The sequence below is a fragment of the Chanodichthys erythropterus genome, chromosome 11 (genome assembly GCF_024489055.1).
Source record: "Chanodichthys erythropterus isolate Z2021 chromosome 11, ASM2448905v1, whole genome shotgun sequence".
In the NCBI taxonomy this organism is placed as follows: domain Eukaryota; kingdom Metazoa; phylum Chordata; class Actinopteri; order Cypriniformes; family Xenocyprididae; genus Chanodichthys; species Chanodichthys erythropterus.
Genome location: NC_090231.1, coordinates 52509548 through 52526642, shown reverse-complemented (window position 1 = coordinate 52526642; position 17095 = coordinate 52509548). Strand labels below are relative to the sequence as shown.

The 17095-nt window shown below is 37.0% G+C and overlaps 2 protein-coding genes across 5 annotated transcripts in view; one reads left to right on the top strand and one right to left on the bottom strand.

Annotated features, from left to right (window-relative positions):
* frem1a (Fras1 related extracellular matrix 1a) overlaps window positions 1-11485 on the top strand; it is a 51316-nt gene extending 39831 nt beyond the window's left edge. The window contains exons 26-37 of one of the 2 annotated variants that reach the window (XM_067401376.1): window positions 2843-3044; window positions 3182-3326; window positions 3507-3636; window positions 3724-3793; window positions 3935-4081; window positions 7589-7791; window positions 9095-9142; window positions 9296-9472; window positions 9558-9674; window positions 9777-9892; window positions 10669-10754; window positions 10858-11485. In XM_067401376.1, coding sequence (XP_067257477.1) covers window positions 2843-3044; window positions 3182-3326; window positions 3507-3636; window positions 3724-3793; window positions 3935-4081; window positions 7589-7791; window positions 9095-9142; window positions 9296-9472; window positions 9558-9674; window positions 9777-9892; window positions 10669-10754; window positions 10858-11060 — 1644 coding nt within the window. In that variant the 3' untranslated portion in view covers window positions 11061-11485. The remainder of the gene's footprint in view (window positions 1-2842; window positions 3045-3181; window positions 3327-3506; window positions 3637-3723; window positions 3794-3934; window positions 4082-7588; window positions 7792-9094; window positions 9143-9295; window positions 9473-9557; window positions 9675-9776; window positions 9893-10668; window positions 10755-10857) is intronic. The other variant, XM_067401378.1, reaches the window with a different exon arrangement.
* A 228-nt stretch (window positions 11486-11713) lies between these two features.
* LOC137030049 (inactive ubiquitin carboxyl-terminal hydrolase 53) overlaps window positions 11714-17095 on the bottom strand; it is a 63503-nt gene continuing 58121 nt past the window's right edge. For 2 of the 3 annotated variants that reach the window (XM_067400013.1, XM_067400015.1), the window contains exons 16-18: window positions 15226-15277; window positions 14315-15033; window positions 11715-13129 (exon numbers count right to left, since the gene is read on the bottom strand). In XM_067400013.1, the coding sequence (XP_067256114.1) occupies window positions 13053-13129; window positions 14315-15033; window positions 15226-15277 (848 nt within the window). In that variant the 3' untranslated portion in view covers window positions 11715-13052. Of the gene's footprint in view, window positions 13130-14314; window positions 15034-15225; window positions 15278-17095 lie in introns of all 3 variants that reach the window. The other variant, XM_067400016.1, reaches the window with a different exon arrangement.

Below are 17095 nucleotides of genomic sequence, written 5' to 3'. Positions count from 1 at the left end.
CTCTAATTTTTTAAAATGAATTTCAAGCAGGAGATAAAAACAATGCACATGTTTTGGCTGTCTGCCTTTGTCCGTGTAACAATTCACTGTTCTTAGTGGTTATATAGGCCTATTTACTGTTTGTAAACATTCGGGATGCGCGCGCATCATGGTTGCAGAAAACCCTGGGGTGATAAACAGTACGATTAGAGAGTTAAGAGTACTAAGTAGTTAAGATTAGGAACATTATAGAATATTTTGATTTGTTATTATTTTTTTTTAAATGTTGTCGGCATATCACAGCAGCTTCACCCAGCGATAAGCACTGTTATTTCAAAAAAATTAACATTACCGAGTGGTATACAGCTTACGGATCCTTTTGCCATAGCACCTTGTCAGTTTTTAAATGACGAAACGAAATGGCCAAGCATCCAGTGGGCAGAGATATGGTGCGTTCAAGTCATGTCGGAAAGATCGTATTTACGAGCAGAACTGACATGAATGCCACCACAATGTCGTAAATACCAGTGGGAAGCTCGTAATTTTCTTTAAGCTCCGATCTGTACGAGTTGGGGGCGTGTCAGTCAGAAACATGGCGAAATACCACAATATTACAGGTATTTAGCAGTGAATTGTCAGGCTTTTCTATTTACAACAAAGTAAGCTGATTCCCAGCAAAAAATACAATAGCATCACAGTATAAAAATGTAATATGCAACAATAAAGTTTACAACAGCTTCATAAATTAATTAAAAAACATAAAAAAGCAACATACAACTAATGTACATTATTTGCTCTACATTTTCTAGAAGCAGAAGTGTTGTAATTTTGTGTAATTAATTTAGAGAAGGCACACCGCCATCATACTCCGACGAAAGTGACTTGAACGCACCTACCGTCGTACACACGATTTCCCACCTCGTAAATACGAACTTCCCAGGAAGACTTGAACGCACCAATATATATTTACCTTATTGACACCTCAAGTATATACTCAGGAGAAGCTACAGTAAAAGCGTATAAGTCTCTTGACGCGTACAACTTTGTTTTTTGTTTTGTTTGTCACGAATTAAAAGAATAAAAAGTTAATTTCGAGTTTATATCTCACAATTCTGACTTTTATTTCTCGCAAATCTGAGTTTATATCTCACATTTCTTAAAAAAAAGAAAAACAATTGTGAGATATACTCGTTTCTGTCTTTTCTGAATTGCAATTTATCCCGCAATTCTGACTTTTTTCCCCCCAGAATTGTGAAATAAACTCACAATTGCGAGTAATAAAGTCCGAACTGGGAGTAATAAACACGCAAATGCAAGAAAAAAGTCAGAATTGTGAAATTAAAACTGTATAGACTGTTTAAGTTATCTATGTGAAATGTTATAGGTTTAAATATTATTTCAATGCTGTAACTGCTATGTATGTGTGTCCTCTGAACTGCATATGTGAATATTATGTAGACTTACTGTTTACATCAAATTCCTGCTTTAATAGTAGACTAATCCTTGCAGGTGTCATCAGTCCAGTCTGTGAAACGTCTCCGTTTAGCTTCAAAGGACGTTTTCAACGATGGTTTTCTTTAAAAATGAAGACTATATTTTTTGCATTCCGATTCCAACATCCAGAGGCACAACAAAACATTTTTCTCTTAATCTGTGGATTTTGCACATTTTCCTCCAATTGCTACCGCTATTTTTCTGCAACCACTATGCGCGCGCAGCTGCAAGTGACGTCATTGTGACGTCTGCTCCAAAGTGGTCTATAGAAAACACTACAAATCTTCAGGTGATCATAGTCATAATCAATCCACAGACTCCAGTTCAGCTACATCTGGAACAACAAATTGAACTTAAAAGGATAGGTCACCCAAAATTTCATCCCATGACTCATCCTCAAGCCATCCTAGGTGTATCTTTTTTCAGACAAACACAGTCAGAGTTATATTTAAAATTATCCTGATTCTTCCAAGCTTTGTAATGGTAGTGAATGGGGGGGGATAATAATCTATAAGGCTCCAGGAGGTTAATAAAGGCCTTCTGAAGCAAAGCGATGCGTTTGTGTAATAAAAATATCCATATTTAAACTTTATAAACTAAAATATCTAGCAGGATGTAGGAGCTATCATAGGCCTAGACGCCTCTCGCGGTTCAAACAAATATGGCTGTGCAACAAACTCAAGCTCCTCTTCTCTTATATCGAAATCCTCCAACATTTCTCTTTAAAATTTCTTGTTTTAGACTTTTAATTCATGACCGGTGTTTTGTTTTGCTTTATCCTTTGTCATGTCATGCGTCAGGTCAGAGGTTACTCTTCCGCCACAAATCGATGCATACGGCCGTCTGCCTGAAGCTAGTTATTATAGTTATTAAAGTTTTAAATATGGATATTTTTCTTAAAAAAACAATCACTTCACTTCAGAAGGACTTTATTAACCCCCTGGAGCAGTATGGATTATTTTTGTGATGGATGGATACATTTTTTTGGACTTCAAAATCGCACCCCCCATTCACCTCCATCATAAAGCTTGAAAGAGACAGGATATTTTTAAATATAACTCTGATTATGTGCATCTGAAAGAAGATAGTCATGTACACCTAGGATGGCTTGAGGGTGAGTAAATCATAGGATAATGTTTTTTTTATTTTTTTGGGTGAACTATCCCTTTAATTTTTAGAGAGCAGACCTTTTTTTGAATGTTTGACTATGAGACATAGGTCTAATTAGCTGGGAGAGTGCAGTTAGTGCTTTGATTGTACCTATTTTTAGAACTGTTTTTTATACATTGTTAAATGCATATCCAACATGACTCATATCCTGTCATTGTTTTTAACTTTTAATCCTGCTGAAATTGTGTGTCTGCCACAGATTGAAGCTCTCGACAGCTCTGCTCCACAGATAGCAGTGCTAGAAACCCTGTGGAAAGTGGAGCTCCTCAAAGATGGTCGTTATGGGATCTTTATTTCATCCAGAGAGCTTAAGGCTCAGGATACTAACTCTGCAAATGGTGACCTGATCTATCACATCCTCAGATCGCCTTACTTTGGATACCTGGAAAATTGTACCAATGGTGAGAGGTCTGTCTCTCTGTCTATCTATCTGTCTGTCTGTCCATCTCTCTTTCACTTTGTCTGTTTGTCCATCTATCTAGGTCTAGTCTTTCTGTCTGTCTATTTACATCCTGTATAATCTTTGACATGTCTGTAGGTGAGTTTGTTAGGCATCGTTTCTCTCAGAGGGATCTGAACAGAAGGAATATTCTCTACATCATAAACTCTGCTCTGGACGCTTTAACTGACAGCCTGGAGTTTGCTGTTTCTGATGCACTGGGCAACACTGGACCCTCTCACAAGTAAACTTTGGGCTTTTTTTACTTGTGGGATCAGTCATGTTGTTAAATTCCATTAATTTCCATCGCAGATATGATGTTTTTGTATTTCTCAATGTATTATTGGAACATTACACCTCCACACATACACTTGAATGGCATGTTTTTGTGTATGTTAGGATTGTATATTGTTCCCTCTGTCAGATTGGAGTTCAGCTGGGCCAGTGTAGAGTTGACCAGGACTGAGTATATAATATGTGAGAGTCAGGGGTCAGTCTCACTAACCATCCAGAGGAAGGGGAATGTGCAGGACTCGTCTTATGTGACTGTAAAGGTATAACTTTATTGTTTTTTATTCTTCTGCAAAAAAGGAATAATTAATTTTAATATATATGTATAATTTTTTTTTTTTTCCCCACAGGTGAAAGAAATAACAGCATCTGCTGGACATGATTTTATACCAGCTTCATCTTTGATTCAGTTTGACCCAGGTAAATTGAAAGTTTGAAACGTGGGTATTTACTTTTTCGTAAACAATAAAATTATGAATTGAGATGCTACAATAAGATAATACAGAGGCTAATTCAATGTTTAAATCATTGCTGACAAAGCTTAAATGGTGTCTTTTTCAGGGATGGTCAGTCGAGTATGGAAAGTGGAGATTGTTCAAGATCGTTTGGAGGAAGTGGATGAGAAATTTGAGGTTACCTTGGCATCTCCGGTGGGTGCAGTGCTGAAAGACAAATCAAAAGCCACCATCTTCATAAAGGACACAAATGGTTAGTGCAAATTGTCCAGAAGACCAAAGTTTAAAGGGATAGTTCACCCAAAAATGAAAATTTTGTCATTTACTCACCCTCATGTTGTTCCAAACCTGTATGAGTTTCTTTTTTGTTGAACACGAAAGAAGATATTAGCATTAAAGAATGTATAGCGTTATTTTAATGTCAGAAGTTGAGAGCACATTATTGAGAAGCGAGAGCACATCCATGTAATCTTTCCACTTGCGCACGGATTTCCTTTGCTCTCAAAAAATTAATGCACTTCTGGATTAAATGGTGTCAAAAGTTATCAACCAATCAGAATAGACAACTGATCCATGAAAATGCTACATGGAATCTTGCTGGCTGAGAGTGAACTGCAAATGGAATTCTTTTGAAAATCAAAGATGGATCTTTAATTTCTTTACAATTATAATATTTAATAATATCAAATGTAGGCCATATCTTAGAAATGGCTCGGAATGGAGCACTTGCATGATTTGTATATTACAGTTTTTCTCCACTGGTTTGGCTCATTTCTTGAAACAGAAATTACATTCTCAAAACTCTAAGATTGTTTAGCAAAACAGTCTTACAGTTCAGCACAACACTATAGCTCAATTGCAAAAGATTATATCTCTCCCAAAACTGTTCACTCATGCTTCAAAACTAAATTCCTTTCCCAAATAAATAGTCAGTGCCACGGAAATGGCAAAGAAATGAGAAACTGCTTTTTTGATGTGCACAAGTGACACAATGATGTGAGAATTGAACAGGTAGTTTTGAAAATTTCAATTCTGATCTGAGAAATGTACCAAAGCGACTGAGAAAAACTGTAATTGTAAAAAGGCTATAATGATTGACAACCAGTAACTGACTTACATGGTACATGTTAGTCAAGTTCTAGTTTCACCTGACTGTCAATTGCTGTAATAAATTTATCAAATGTTCCAAGCATTCATATATGGTATTCATGGTATTATATTCTTGACTAATTTTGACAATTGAACAGACTATTGTGCATGTGATGACTTATACAATGAAATGACGCTGACACGTTTTGGAGCGAACAACCATTAGACTGAGAATCAACAATCAGTTAAGATCAACAAGATCTATTCACTTGGAAATTGTGCTAAATGTAGGCTACCTGTACTTAATCATTTGCAAAGATGTACTGAGACATTGAGATATGTACTTATACATTTGCAATTTGATGAAATGAATGAGAAAATCAATTCTGTTGTGAACAATTGCCAAGTGATTTGGAGGTTTGTCCATGTTGTTTTGAGAATGTAATTTCTATTTCAAGAAATGAACCAAACCAATGGAGAAAAACTGTAATAAGCTTGTTTGTCTAACTGCATCACATTACAGGTCAAAACCTACTGAACGATTTATCCAAAACAATCATATTAGCCAATATCATGGACCAAAGCATTAAATTAGCCTAAAGGTGAATTTAAAACAAAAGATTAGAGACAACTAATGCAATGCTATAAATCAGTCTATATAGAAATGTTATAAATTAGCTTGTTAAATTAAAAATATTTATTAATTTAAATAAATTCATTACAAAATCATTTGAAATCCAGCGTTTTTGAATGAATCTCTTGAATGAATGGTTTTGATTAATAAAATACATTTTAACAGTCACTGGTCACCACTTACTGGCATAACAGTGTAATAAAATAAGGTAATTTACTCGTTTTGATTGCTATCACAACATCAGTGTATAATCTGACTATAAATTGTTATCGCAATACTTGCGTTATTATTTAATGTTTGCAACACAGAAGTAGCAATAGTGTGTTGTTGAAAACTTTGTGAAGCTGTTTAAAACATAATATAGTTTACAAAATATAGTTTACATGACCACTACTGCTTTCAGCGGCAATGCAAAAGCAGGTTTAAATATTCAGGTATGATCGTAATTTCAAAGGTTTAATAGACATAGCCGAATCATTGTCATTTAGGAATAAGATTGCATTCTTTTAATGATTAATCGTGCATACATATGTATTATTTTTGTAGTATTTTTGTATGTCATGTTTTATGCCAGACCTCAAAAGAAATTCACCATGGTGGTATCTTTGATATCCACATTTTAAGTATTTAGGGAATGATAATCTAACCCTGATCTAAATAGTTCACCGAGCGAACGCACAGAGTAACGTTATAACATCATTTTCAAGACTCTCAAATGTATCTAATATGATAAACAGAGCTGTGTTACCTCATACTCATGACCGGAAAAGTGGAAGCGGCGCCGGCGACTGTGTCATAATAAAAGTCCCGCTGCTCGTGAGGCGTGTGTTGATCAATCGCTCCAGCGGCCTCGTTCAGCTCCCACAACACTCGGTCCTGCTTTGCTTCATACTACATTAACGTTAATAATCACATCCATGAACATGATTTCTTCCCGAGTAGGCTACTATCCCAATTCTTTCCCACCGTCCGTAGATGTGAAGACCACATGTCCCAAGATTCCGCACTCAAACTTGGCGTCATCAAGCTACGCCTTTGTTTTAAATAGGCCTCTAGCGACCTCTAGCGGACAGAAAATATTACATAGTGCACCTTTAATGTTAATTTCAACATTTACTATTACATTTTTAAAATAAAAAGTTGTATTTGTTAACATTAGTTAATGCACTGTGAAGTAACAAACAACCAACGAACAGCTGTATTTTTATTAACTAACGTTAACAAAGATTAACAAATACAGTAACAAATGTAGCGTATTGCTCATTGTTCATTTATGTTGGATAATAGTCTACATTAACTAATTTTAACAAATTAAACCTTATTGTAAAATGTAACCTAGGCTATTTATATAAAGCCTATATATTTCAACACAAAACGTATGACCACATGAACTTTAAGAACCTTTTTGTTTGTTTGTTTTGATAAATTGTTCAGAGGGGTTAGACCTGTAATGTGATGCAGTTAGACTGGGTTATTTAAACGTACAAATCATCCAAGCACCCCATTCTGAGTCATTTCTAGATACATCTGATTAATATTATTAAATTGTAAAGAAATTAAAGATCCATCTTTGATTTTCAAGGATCAGTTTCTATACGTCTATAGCGTTTAATCCAGAAACTAATTAATTTTTTGTATATTTTTTGCAAGAGCACAGAGAGATTTGCGTGTGCACAGGACAGTTTGAGCATGCGCACACACAATATCTGAGCAAGAGGAGAGGCAGTTCATAAGAGAGCTCTGTATATTTGAGAGCGCGCATCCAGTTTTGTACGAGAGCAAAGGAAATCATCCTCCAATCCTAACTACCCTACTCCAAGTCAGTCTCAAACGAGTCATAAACCTCTTTTGTATTATGTCTCATCACTCTTTCTGTAGTCTTTCTTCAAAATCTCCCTCTTGCTCGTTCTGTCTCCTCGACCGCCATACGCCCCCTAATGCTGATTGGCTACACGTTTGTTGTTGGTGTCGGTCTGACTAATTCCAAACAGTGTTTTTGAAATATGGCTTAAGATCATTTCTTATGTGTTTCTAAAGGGCAGTGCAGAGAGAACCGGATCAAAGCAGGCACTAGCATTCAAGGCCAAGAGGTTCAGCCAGGGCCGTACCCTCAACACGGCTCCATCCAGGTGGAAACATTACCTTTCTCTCAAGGCTATATCAGAGGTGATGGAGATATAATAGTTGAAGCTCCCTCCACTACAAAGAAAAGACTCAGAGTCATTGGGAATGGGAAAGTGGTAAGTTAATACATATATATATATATATATATATATATATATATATATATATATATATATATATATATATATATATATATATATATATATATATATAAATATATATATTCCTGTTTTTTTTTTGTTTTTGTTTTTTTGCATGTTTGTCACACTTTAATGTTTCAGATCATCAAACAAATTTAAATATTAATCAAAGATAACACAAGTAAACATAACATGCAGTTTTTAAATGAAGATTATTATAATGAAGGGGGAAAAAAATCCAAACCCACATGGCCCTGTCTGAAAAAGTGCTTGCCCCCTAAACCTAATAACTGGTTAGGCCACCCTTAGCAGCAACAACTGCTATCAATCAATTTGTGATAACTTGCAATGAGTCTGTTATAGCGCTGAAGAGGAATTTTGGCCCACTCATCTTTGCAGAATTGTTGTAATTCAACCACATTGGAGGGTTTTCGAGCGTGAACCGCCTTTTTAAGGTCATGCCACAGCATCTCAATTAGATTGAGGTCAGGACTTTGACTAGGCCACTCCAAAGTCTTCATTTTGTTTTTTTTCAGCCATTCAGAGGTGGACTTGCTGGTGTGTTTTGGATCATTGTCCTGCTGCAGAACCCAAGTTTGCTTAAGCTTGAGGTCATGAACAGATCATTTATCACAGGTCATTTATAACAGGTCATTTATCACAGCAAGTCTTCCAGGTCCTGAAGCAGCAAAACAGCCCCAGACCTTCACACTACCACCACCATATTTTACTGTTGGTATGATGTTCTTTTTCTGAAATGCTGTGTTACTTTTACGCCAGATGTAATGGGACACACACCTTCCAAAAAGTTCAACTTTTGTGTCGTCAGTCCACAGAGTATTTTCCAAAAAGTCTTGGGGATCATCAAGATGTTTTCTGGCATAACTGAGACGAGCATTTATGTTCTTTTTGCTCAGCAGCGGTTTTCGTCTTGGAACTTGGAACTGCATGACTTTTTCATGGGCCATGTGGGTTTGGATTTTGTTGTCCCTTCAAATAAAAACCTTCATTTAAAAACTGCATGTTATGTTTACTTGTGTTATCCTTGATTAATATTTAAATTTGTTTGATGATCTGAAACATTAAAGTGTGACAAACACGCAAAAAAAAAAAAAATAAATTCAGGAATGGGGCAAACACTTTTTCACACCACTGTGTGTATATATGTGTGTGTGTGTATATATATATATATATATATATATATATATATATACATACATACACATATTTAGGCCTATATATATTCTGAAGACTAAATCTAAAGCACTTTCATCCACAGGTTCAGCCTTCAGAAACCATTAATCATGGATCTGACGTCATTTACAGAGTAAGCTGAATAAAACATAATGGCTGTAGAGCAGATGTGCATGCTGCAGTTGTGACTAGATATATCTGGGTTATGTCCAAGAACATTATTTTTGATGCTATTTGATGATATTATTATTATTAATATCATATTGATATTATCAATAACTTACAGTATCATGGTATCGTATCGATGGCAGTGGAGGAGGACAAAGCTGACTCAAGGACTGACAGAATGGCACAGGTGCAGGTTACCAGCTGGGGGCAGCAAAGCTCTCCTGCGGTCAGGACAAAACTACAGCAAACTGCCTCACATGCAAACAGCAGAGTTTCGCAGCCTTTTCTGACTCAGGTAAGAGTTTTTGTGAGAATCTGTCAGATTAACTGAAGTTATCTTTTGCTAATAATCCTGCTTATGTGGTTGTCTCTCTCTCAAGCCTTCCTCTAAACCCTGTACTCCAGAGCTCACTGGCTTTCTCCATTACAACGACAGCTTAGGTCAGCTGTTTCGCTGTAATGGTGACTCCTGGAGGCCCTGGACACCTACTAATGAGGTCATTAACATTATTATTTAGAGTCATGATGACTAGATCATCAGTTTCTACATTTCATGAGATGATTTGAATATTTTCTTGTCTTTTTTTGTATTCACTCAGACTGTGAAAGCACAGAAATGTCCTCGAGGATGGACGTACCACAACAACTACTGCTACATACTGAGCACAGAGCGCAAAGCCACGTGGAGCGCTGCGGTGCGGGCCTGCAGAGAAAGGTAAGACATAAAGAACAAATAATCCCACCGGTTATGACTAAAGTCTGACTTTTGCCCCGATCTGCAGTCTGGACGAGTAGATGCTGAAAGCCAGAGCCAGTCTGCAGATTTGATTTGACAGATTTCACAGAAAATTGCACACTGTATGATGAGCAAAGACCCAATTCAGTCTGATTCCATCTAGTTATAGGATATCAAATACGTGTGATATTTTAAAGTCGGCATGAAAAGGAAGTTGCGATAGTCTTTTCTTCCCTATTGTGACATACACTGATCAGGCATAACATTATGACCACCTTCCTAATATTGTCCCAGATATCAAAACACAAATACATATTTTACAGTCACTAATATTCAAATAAATTTTCGTACTGATCATAAACACAGCTCAAAAGCTCCCCACCAGCAGTGGCCCTCCTTCACAAAACTTAACATCTAGCACAGTTTTATCATTGGAGGTTATACATGACCACTGCTCTCTCTGGCTCAGCGGCAACACCAACACAGATCTGATCGTTCGCTGTGATCGTAGATACTTGTCAAAGGTTAAGACATAGTCGAATCATTGTCATTTACGAATAAGATCGCGCCATCTCTTAATGAATAATCATGCTGCTCTCTGGGGAATTGATTGGATGGTTGTGGTTTGCTAATGGTGGATCTCATGTGAGTGACAGGTTGTCCCGCCCTTGCGGCAGTAAACACATCACCAGAGAAGAGATGTTATTTTGATTAAAGAAATTATATTGATTAAACTAAATGCTTGTTTCCTCAAGATTCAATGGAAACCTGGTCAGTGTTTTGTCAAAAGGAGACATGGACTGGCTGTGGGACTTCAGTGAAAGAAAACCCTTTTGGATTGGTAACTTTTTTCTGAATAACACTAATTTATGCAGTCAATGAATGTAACATTTGTTAAGGTTCTTTAAACGTGAACTCGTCGATCTGTTTTTCTTTAACCACAGGTCTGAATGATCGTGAAAGTAAAGGCCGCTGGGAGTGGGTGGGTGGAGAGCCCGTCACTTACACTAACTGGAGGCAAAGCCCTCCAAAAAACAGGAAGAAGGGAACAAGGAAGTGTGTCCTGGTCTGGAGGAAGACGAAATGGCAGATACGAGACTGTAAGAAAGGAAAGGGACACCGCTATGTGTGTTATGTTAAAATGTGAGACTGCTCACAACATGTGTGGGAACGTTCGCACTACTTACTGCACAATAATCATGATGTGACTCCTGTAATGTGGTTTGATTCTGCTGAAGAGCACAGGCCACATTAACAACTGTGCCGTGACCACATCATCTCAGAGGACTGTCATGTATTGTAATGTAAATGTAATATATGCTACTCAATCTCTGTATTTATTACTGTATGTGCTTTGTATGTTATGGGACTGATTCTCAAGAAATGGTCTTGGATTTTGAAGCTATGTATTTTTAGTTAGCATTAGTTTTTTTCTTGTTCAATAAATGATTGTTGTATACATCTGAATGCTGTCACTGCAAAGACCCCCACTTTAGAATAATGCTCCATTTTGAATTCTCTGGAAATTGATACATAATTGTGTCTGAATACATCTTCAGAATCACAACAAATATTCTAGGCTGTCAGTTGATTTAAAAAAATAAAAAATCTTATAAGAAAAGCTCTATGCATACTATTTATTTTAAGTGATTAACATATTTAAACTTTGATAGAGTAATGGTAAAATATTGCCTAACATTCAAAAGTTTGGCTTCAATAAGTTTTTTTTTTTTTTGAGAGAGAGAGAGAATTTAACTTTTATTCAGCAAGGATGCATTTAAATGTATTAAAAATGACATTAAAGACTTTAACACTGTTACAAAAAATATCTATTTCAAATAAATGCTATTGAACTTCCTATTAATCAAACAATCCTGAAAAACTACCACAAAAATATTAAGCAGCTTAACACTGATAAGAAAAAATGTTTCTCGAGCAGCAAATCATCATATTAGAATGATTTCTGAAGGATCATGTGACACTGAAGACTGGAGTAATGATGCTGAAAATTCAGCTTTGTCATCACATGAATAAATTACATTTTAGAATACATGTTTTTACTGTATTTTGGAACAAATAAATACAGCCTTGGCGAGAATAGGACACTTCTCTCAAAAACATTTGAATGGTTGTGTAAATATTCACACAAATTAAGCAACCATGCTATGCTTAAATAAACCAGTTTATTAAAAGTTCTTAACCAAAATGAACTACAATATTATAAAAGAATTGAAAAAGTTAACATTTTACAGATAAAAACACCTTTATCCCATCTTTACATATAAAATAAGGCACTATTTAGTGTTCAGCCTATTAATAAAAAAAAAAATAAATAAAAAAAAAGAATGTACAACTTGTATTGTTCTAAATATGAAAAGAAAAGCAAACATGCTGTTGTGCCCAAATAAAGTCAAGTTCCACCATTTACGTACAAATGACCATTTCAATCTCCAGTGTCCTCTATAATTTCTGTGCACATTGGTTGAAAAACAACATGGAAATATTTAAAGTGGCCCATTTTAATTTCTGATCAGGGACTAAATAATAACAAAAAAATAGATATCACACACCTAAACCAACAAAAAAGGCCATGAAACATTAAGAAGAGCTTATTTTCTCTTTTCAAAAGCAATTCTTACTAAACACAGGAATGGTTTCACATTTAGCAGCTTCACCTTCTGAAAATACAATCAAATCTTTTAGCAGCTCTTCTCTCCAAAAACAATCAAAACATTGAGCCATTTAAGAGAAAATCAGAAGCAGTGAACAGAAACACATCCCTTCAAATCAACAAACGCACTGTAGGGGCAGACTGTCATTGGATAATCAATCACTCTTATTCTTTCAGTTTTGTTAGTTTTGTTAGTCTTAAATGATCTAACATCAAATATATTCAAGCCTAAGGAGTGTTAAGGAATATTTTCTTCTAAGTTATGTAATATTGTTCTCTTTTGGCTTGAAAATGTGCAAATGTAATGTTTGATACTGCCACACACACTCTGAATGCAGACAACCCAAAGTGTAGAAACAGACATCTTCCAGGAGAAGGCCTTCAGCGTCCACTGATCCAGATGTCTCAGCGTCCTGTAATAGCACGTTTCGTCACTACCGCTGTGTGTTTCACAGATGACACCTGGTGTCATAGGAAGCCGTGTTCATCCAGTCCTTTCACTGAAACTGGGTTCCATTTTGCAGTGGGTTTGCTGGAGGCATGCACTGAAAAACAAAACATTTCAATTAACATTGAGTTAACATTATAACAGTATTATCAGACTGAAATTACTAAATCCAACTTTATTTTAAGGAGAATCTGTCTGTCGATATATCTGTCTGTCTGTCTGTCTGTCTGTCTATCTATATCGGTCTGTCTATCCATCTGTCTGTTCGTCTATATATATGTCCATCCATCCATCCATCTATTTATCTGTCTGTCTATATTTATCTGTCTGTCTGTCTATATTTATCTGTCTGTCTGTCTATCTGTATCTGTATCTATCTGTATCTGTATCTGTATCTGTCTGTATCTGTATCTGTCTGTCTGTATCTGTATCTGTCTGTCTGTATCTGTATCTGTCTGTATCTGTATCTGTATCTGTCTGTATCTGTCTGTCTGTCTGTATCTGTCTGTCTGTCTGTATCTGTCTGTCTGTCTGTATCTGTCTGTCTGTCTGTCTGTCTATCTATCTATCTATCTATCTATCTATCTATCTATCTATCTATCTATCTATCTATCTATCTATCTATCTATCTATCTATCTATCTATCTATCTATCTATCTATCTATCTATCCATCCATCCATCCATCCGTCTGTGTCTATCTATCTATATCATCTATCTGTTTGTCTGTCTGTCTGTCTCTGTCCATCGGTCGGTCTATCTATCTATCTATCTGTCATGTATCGGTCTATAGGTCTGTCTATCTATCATCTATCGGTCTGTCTGTCTATCCATCCATCCATCCATCCATCCATCCATCCATCCATCCATCCATCCATCCATCGGTCTGTCTGTCTATCATCTGTGTGTCTTTCCATCCATCCATCCGTCTGTTTATATATCCGTCCGCCCGTCCATCCATCACCGCACTGTTGGTTTCTACATCTGTCTGTCTATATATCTTTCTGTCTATCTATCCTTCCATCCATTTAATCTGTCTATACTAAAACTCTCTATATAAACAATAATTACTACAAGACTATCGCATAGTAATTAAATTCATGATTAAACAATGTGCTACATTGTAACAACACAATCACTGATTTTAATGTTATTTTATTCAAGGTTTAATATTTAGTTTTTAAGTGACTGCATCACCAATGGTGACTGAAATGATACTACTAGTTTATGGTTTCAACCCCTATACATTAACAGAGATGTATATGTATTTGAGACGCTCGTTACCTGGTAGCCCTATGGCTCTGGTGTGAGATGGTGCCTGTGTTTCTGAAGGAGCTGGTGACACTCTTTCCCCATAATCACTTTCACCAGATGAGGTGTGATCCCCAGCTCTAGAGTCAGCCATCATATAAAGCCCAGGTCTCTTTTTATGGTACTTTGCACGGTATGTGTCCGTCATGCAGTTATCCACGGAGAAATAAGTGGTGGGGATCACAGGAGAGCCGACAACAGGTTTAGGAAAGGTGGAAAACTTCTCCTCACCCTCACTAGCTGACAGATCATTCCTCTCCTGATCAGAGGAGCCAGACTTGGAGCTCGTGTCCGACAAGATCATGTGCGATTCATGTGAGTTTTCCAGCCACTTCTGCTGGATGTGGGATAGGGCCGAGCCATTCCGGAGAAAGCGCTGAGGACTAGGTGGGCAGGGATCTTGCGGGAGGTGTCGTCGGTTCTCTGAACTCAAAACACGTGGTTTTGGAGGCAACGGTGGAGCTGCGACGTAAGATAGAGTCCGAGAGGGAACCTGAGGAGGCACGTCAGCGTGTGACGATGAATCCTCCTGCTCGGAAAAGGGACCGGCAAGGTCATCGGAGCTGTTCCACTCCGAACTGCTGGTCTTGGTGAAATAAGGAGGGATTGGGTTCCCGTTTACTGCATGTGGTCGTTCTACCTCAGTCTTTTCCATCCTCTCCTTACCAGGAATGATTCTAAAAGCTTGCCTTCTGCAGGAGGAAGCATAGGAAAAAGAAAATGTGAAAAAGAAGTGTGCCTAATTGTATTGAATGTGCACGTGTAGTGTACTGTGTGTACTGTTTATGGTTTTATACATCTGAAAAGTTCTGTATATGGAAAGTACGCAAAATATCATGGAAAAGTTTCAAAGCTTCATGCATTCATATTTTCAAATAACTTACCTTGGAATAACAGGACTCATGGAACGATCATGTGCTTTCTTTTGGTGGTCACCTATAACATAAGTTAAAAAAAAAAGTTTTGTTTTATGTATAGTTAATGTGTAGTTATTTTTAAAATACACATCTCAAATATTTGTGCACTAGTGTGAAAGACAGAATATCTCCACACAGACTGAGGCTGAATTTTGGCCGATATGTCACTGTTGGCGAGTCCTGGCTGTAAAATTCACACTGCAGACGTGTTATGTAAGGGTCAGGCTGGGGCTATTGTGTGGGTTCATTGAGGATGTGTCTCAGTGGGGCATCTGGCGGGCAGTGCTCAGTGGGGGCTCTGAGCCTGTCAAAAGTAGACAAGTCCAAAGAGAAGGGGCCCAGGCTGGGCTATCCGGTTCAAACCAGCTTCTTCGTGTGCACCACTGGCTTGTTAACAATGAGCTCAAGGGGTAAACGCGATCATAAAAGTGCTCAAGCCATGCCAAGTGGTCAGTGAGTCAGAGAGCTGGATTCTAAGGAGAAAACAGCAAAGCTTTCAATGTGTTGCTGTAGTGACCGCACCTTTAAATCTGACTAGCTGTCAGGTGGACTGTGGGACATATGACCACACAACTGCATGCTGGGAACACATTCACAAGCAATGGCACACAAAATAACAGTGAGATTGTCAGGGAAGACAGCTCCACTGTGCAAAAACCTCAAAACAACAGTGCAGTTTTCCAAGGAATGATAGAATATCTACCTAATTAAAGATTTCAGGAATTGATAAATAAACTCTGAGACCATCTATAATGCTAGTGCACAAAGTTGCAAATTAATTGACCCTTTGCCAGGAGTTTGAGTGACAGGCGATCTAACCAATCATAATGCTGAATCTGCCGTTTTGTCCGACAAAGAGGTCGGGGGAGTTAGCAGATTAACGTCGGTGGACTTGAACTTGAAAAATGGTGTGTTCTGATGTCTTTCCTTGGTTGAAACAACATTCCTTCTGATGTTCATTCATGCTTATTTGATGCTTTAAATCAGTGGTCGCCAACCCATCGATTGCGATCGACTGGTCGATCTTTATCACTGTTCCGGTAATTCGCGAAAATAACAGAAATAGGAGTACAAAAATACATTACATTTCTCCAGTCTTTGTACTGTATTTTTGTATTTATTTTTATGGTATTTTCTGGAGCTACTGGAACAGACAGATAAAGGTAAATAGCCCACATTATGTCTGAGTCTGTAAATGGCCATTAACAGAGACGAGACGAATGGCCAGTAACACATGGCCAGAAAATCCTGTAGCAGGCAGAGGAGCTCACTGTTCACAATGCTCGAAATATAGGAAGAAAATATAAATATTGAATTGGGGGTGAGGGATTATGAATTCATCTCTAAAAGGAGATCAGTCTTCAGGTAGATTTCGATGGCAACTGCATTTTATTTTCCTCTTACCTCCGAATAAAGTAGCCTATTTATTAGCGCATTTCAGCTTTGTTTACAGCGGTAACCAAGGAAACGCTGTGTCACTGCTGCTCCATAAGCGCCACCTGCTGTCAGAGAGTGAATTTGTCTCTCATTCAGCCTGCTGTTTTTGTTTCATGCTTTTTTTGTGTGTGTAGCATTTATAATTTCACAAAGATAAAGTCAGACTATTCTGTTTTTGCTTTAAATTTTGAAATTAAATCTAATTCAAATAAAAAAACAACTGCTCATGCAATGTGCATAGCATCTTTGTTTGGATTGTGATTAAAAAGCAGTGGTTCCCTCTAATTTGAAATGGCTATGTATTTTATTTATTTATTTTTTTATTATAATAATATTAATAATAGATATCTGCAACCAGTATCAGAATCGGCCAATTTGCTTGTAAAAATAAATAAATATA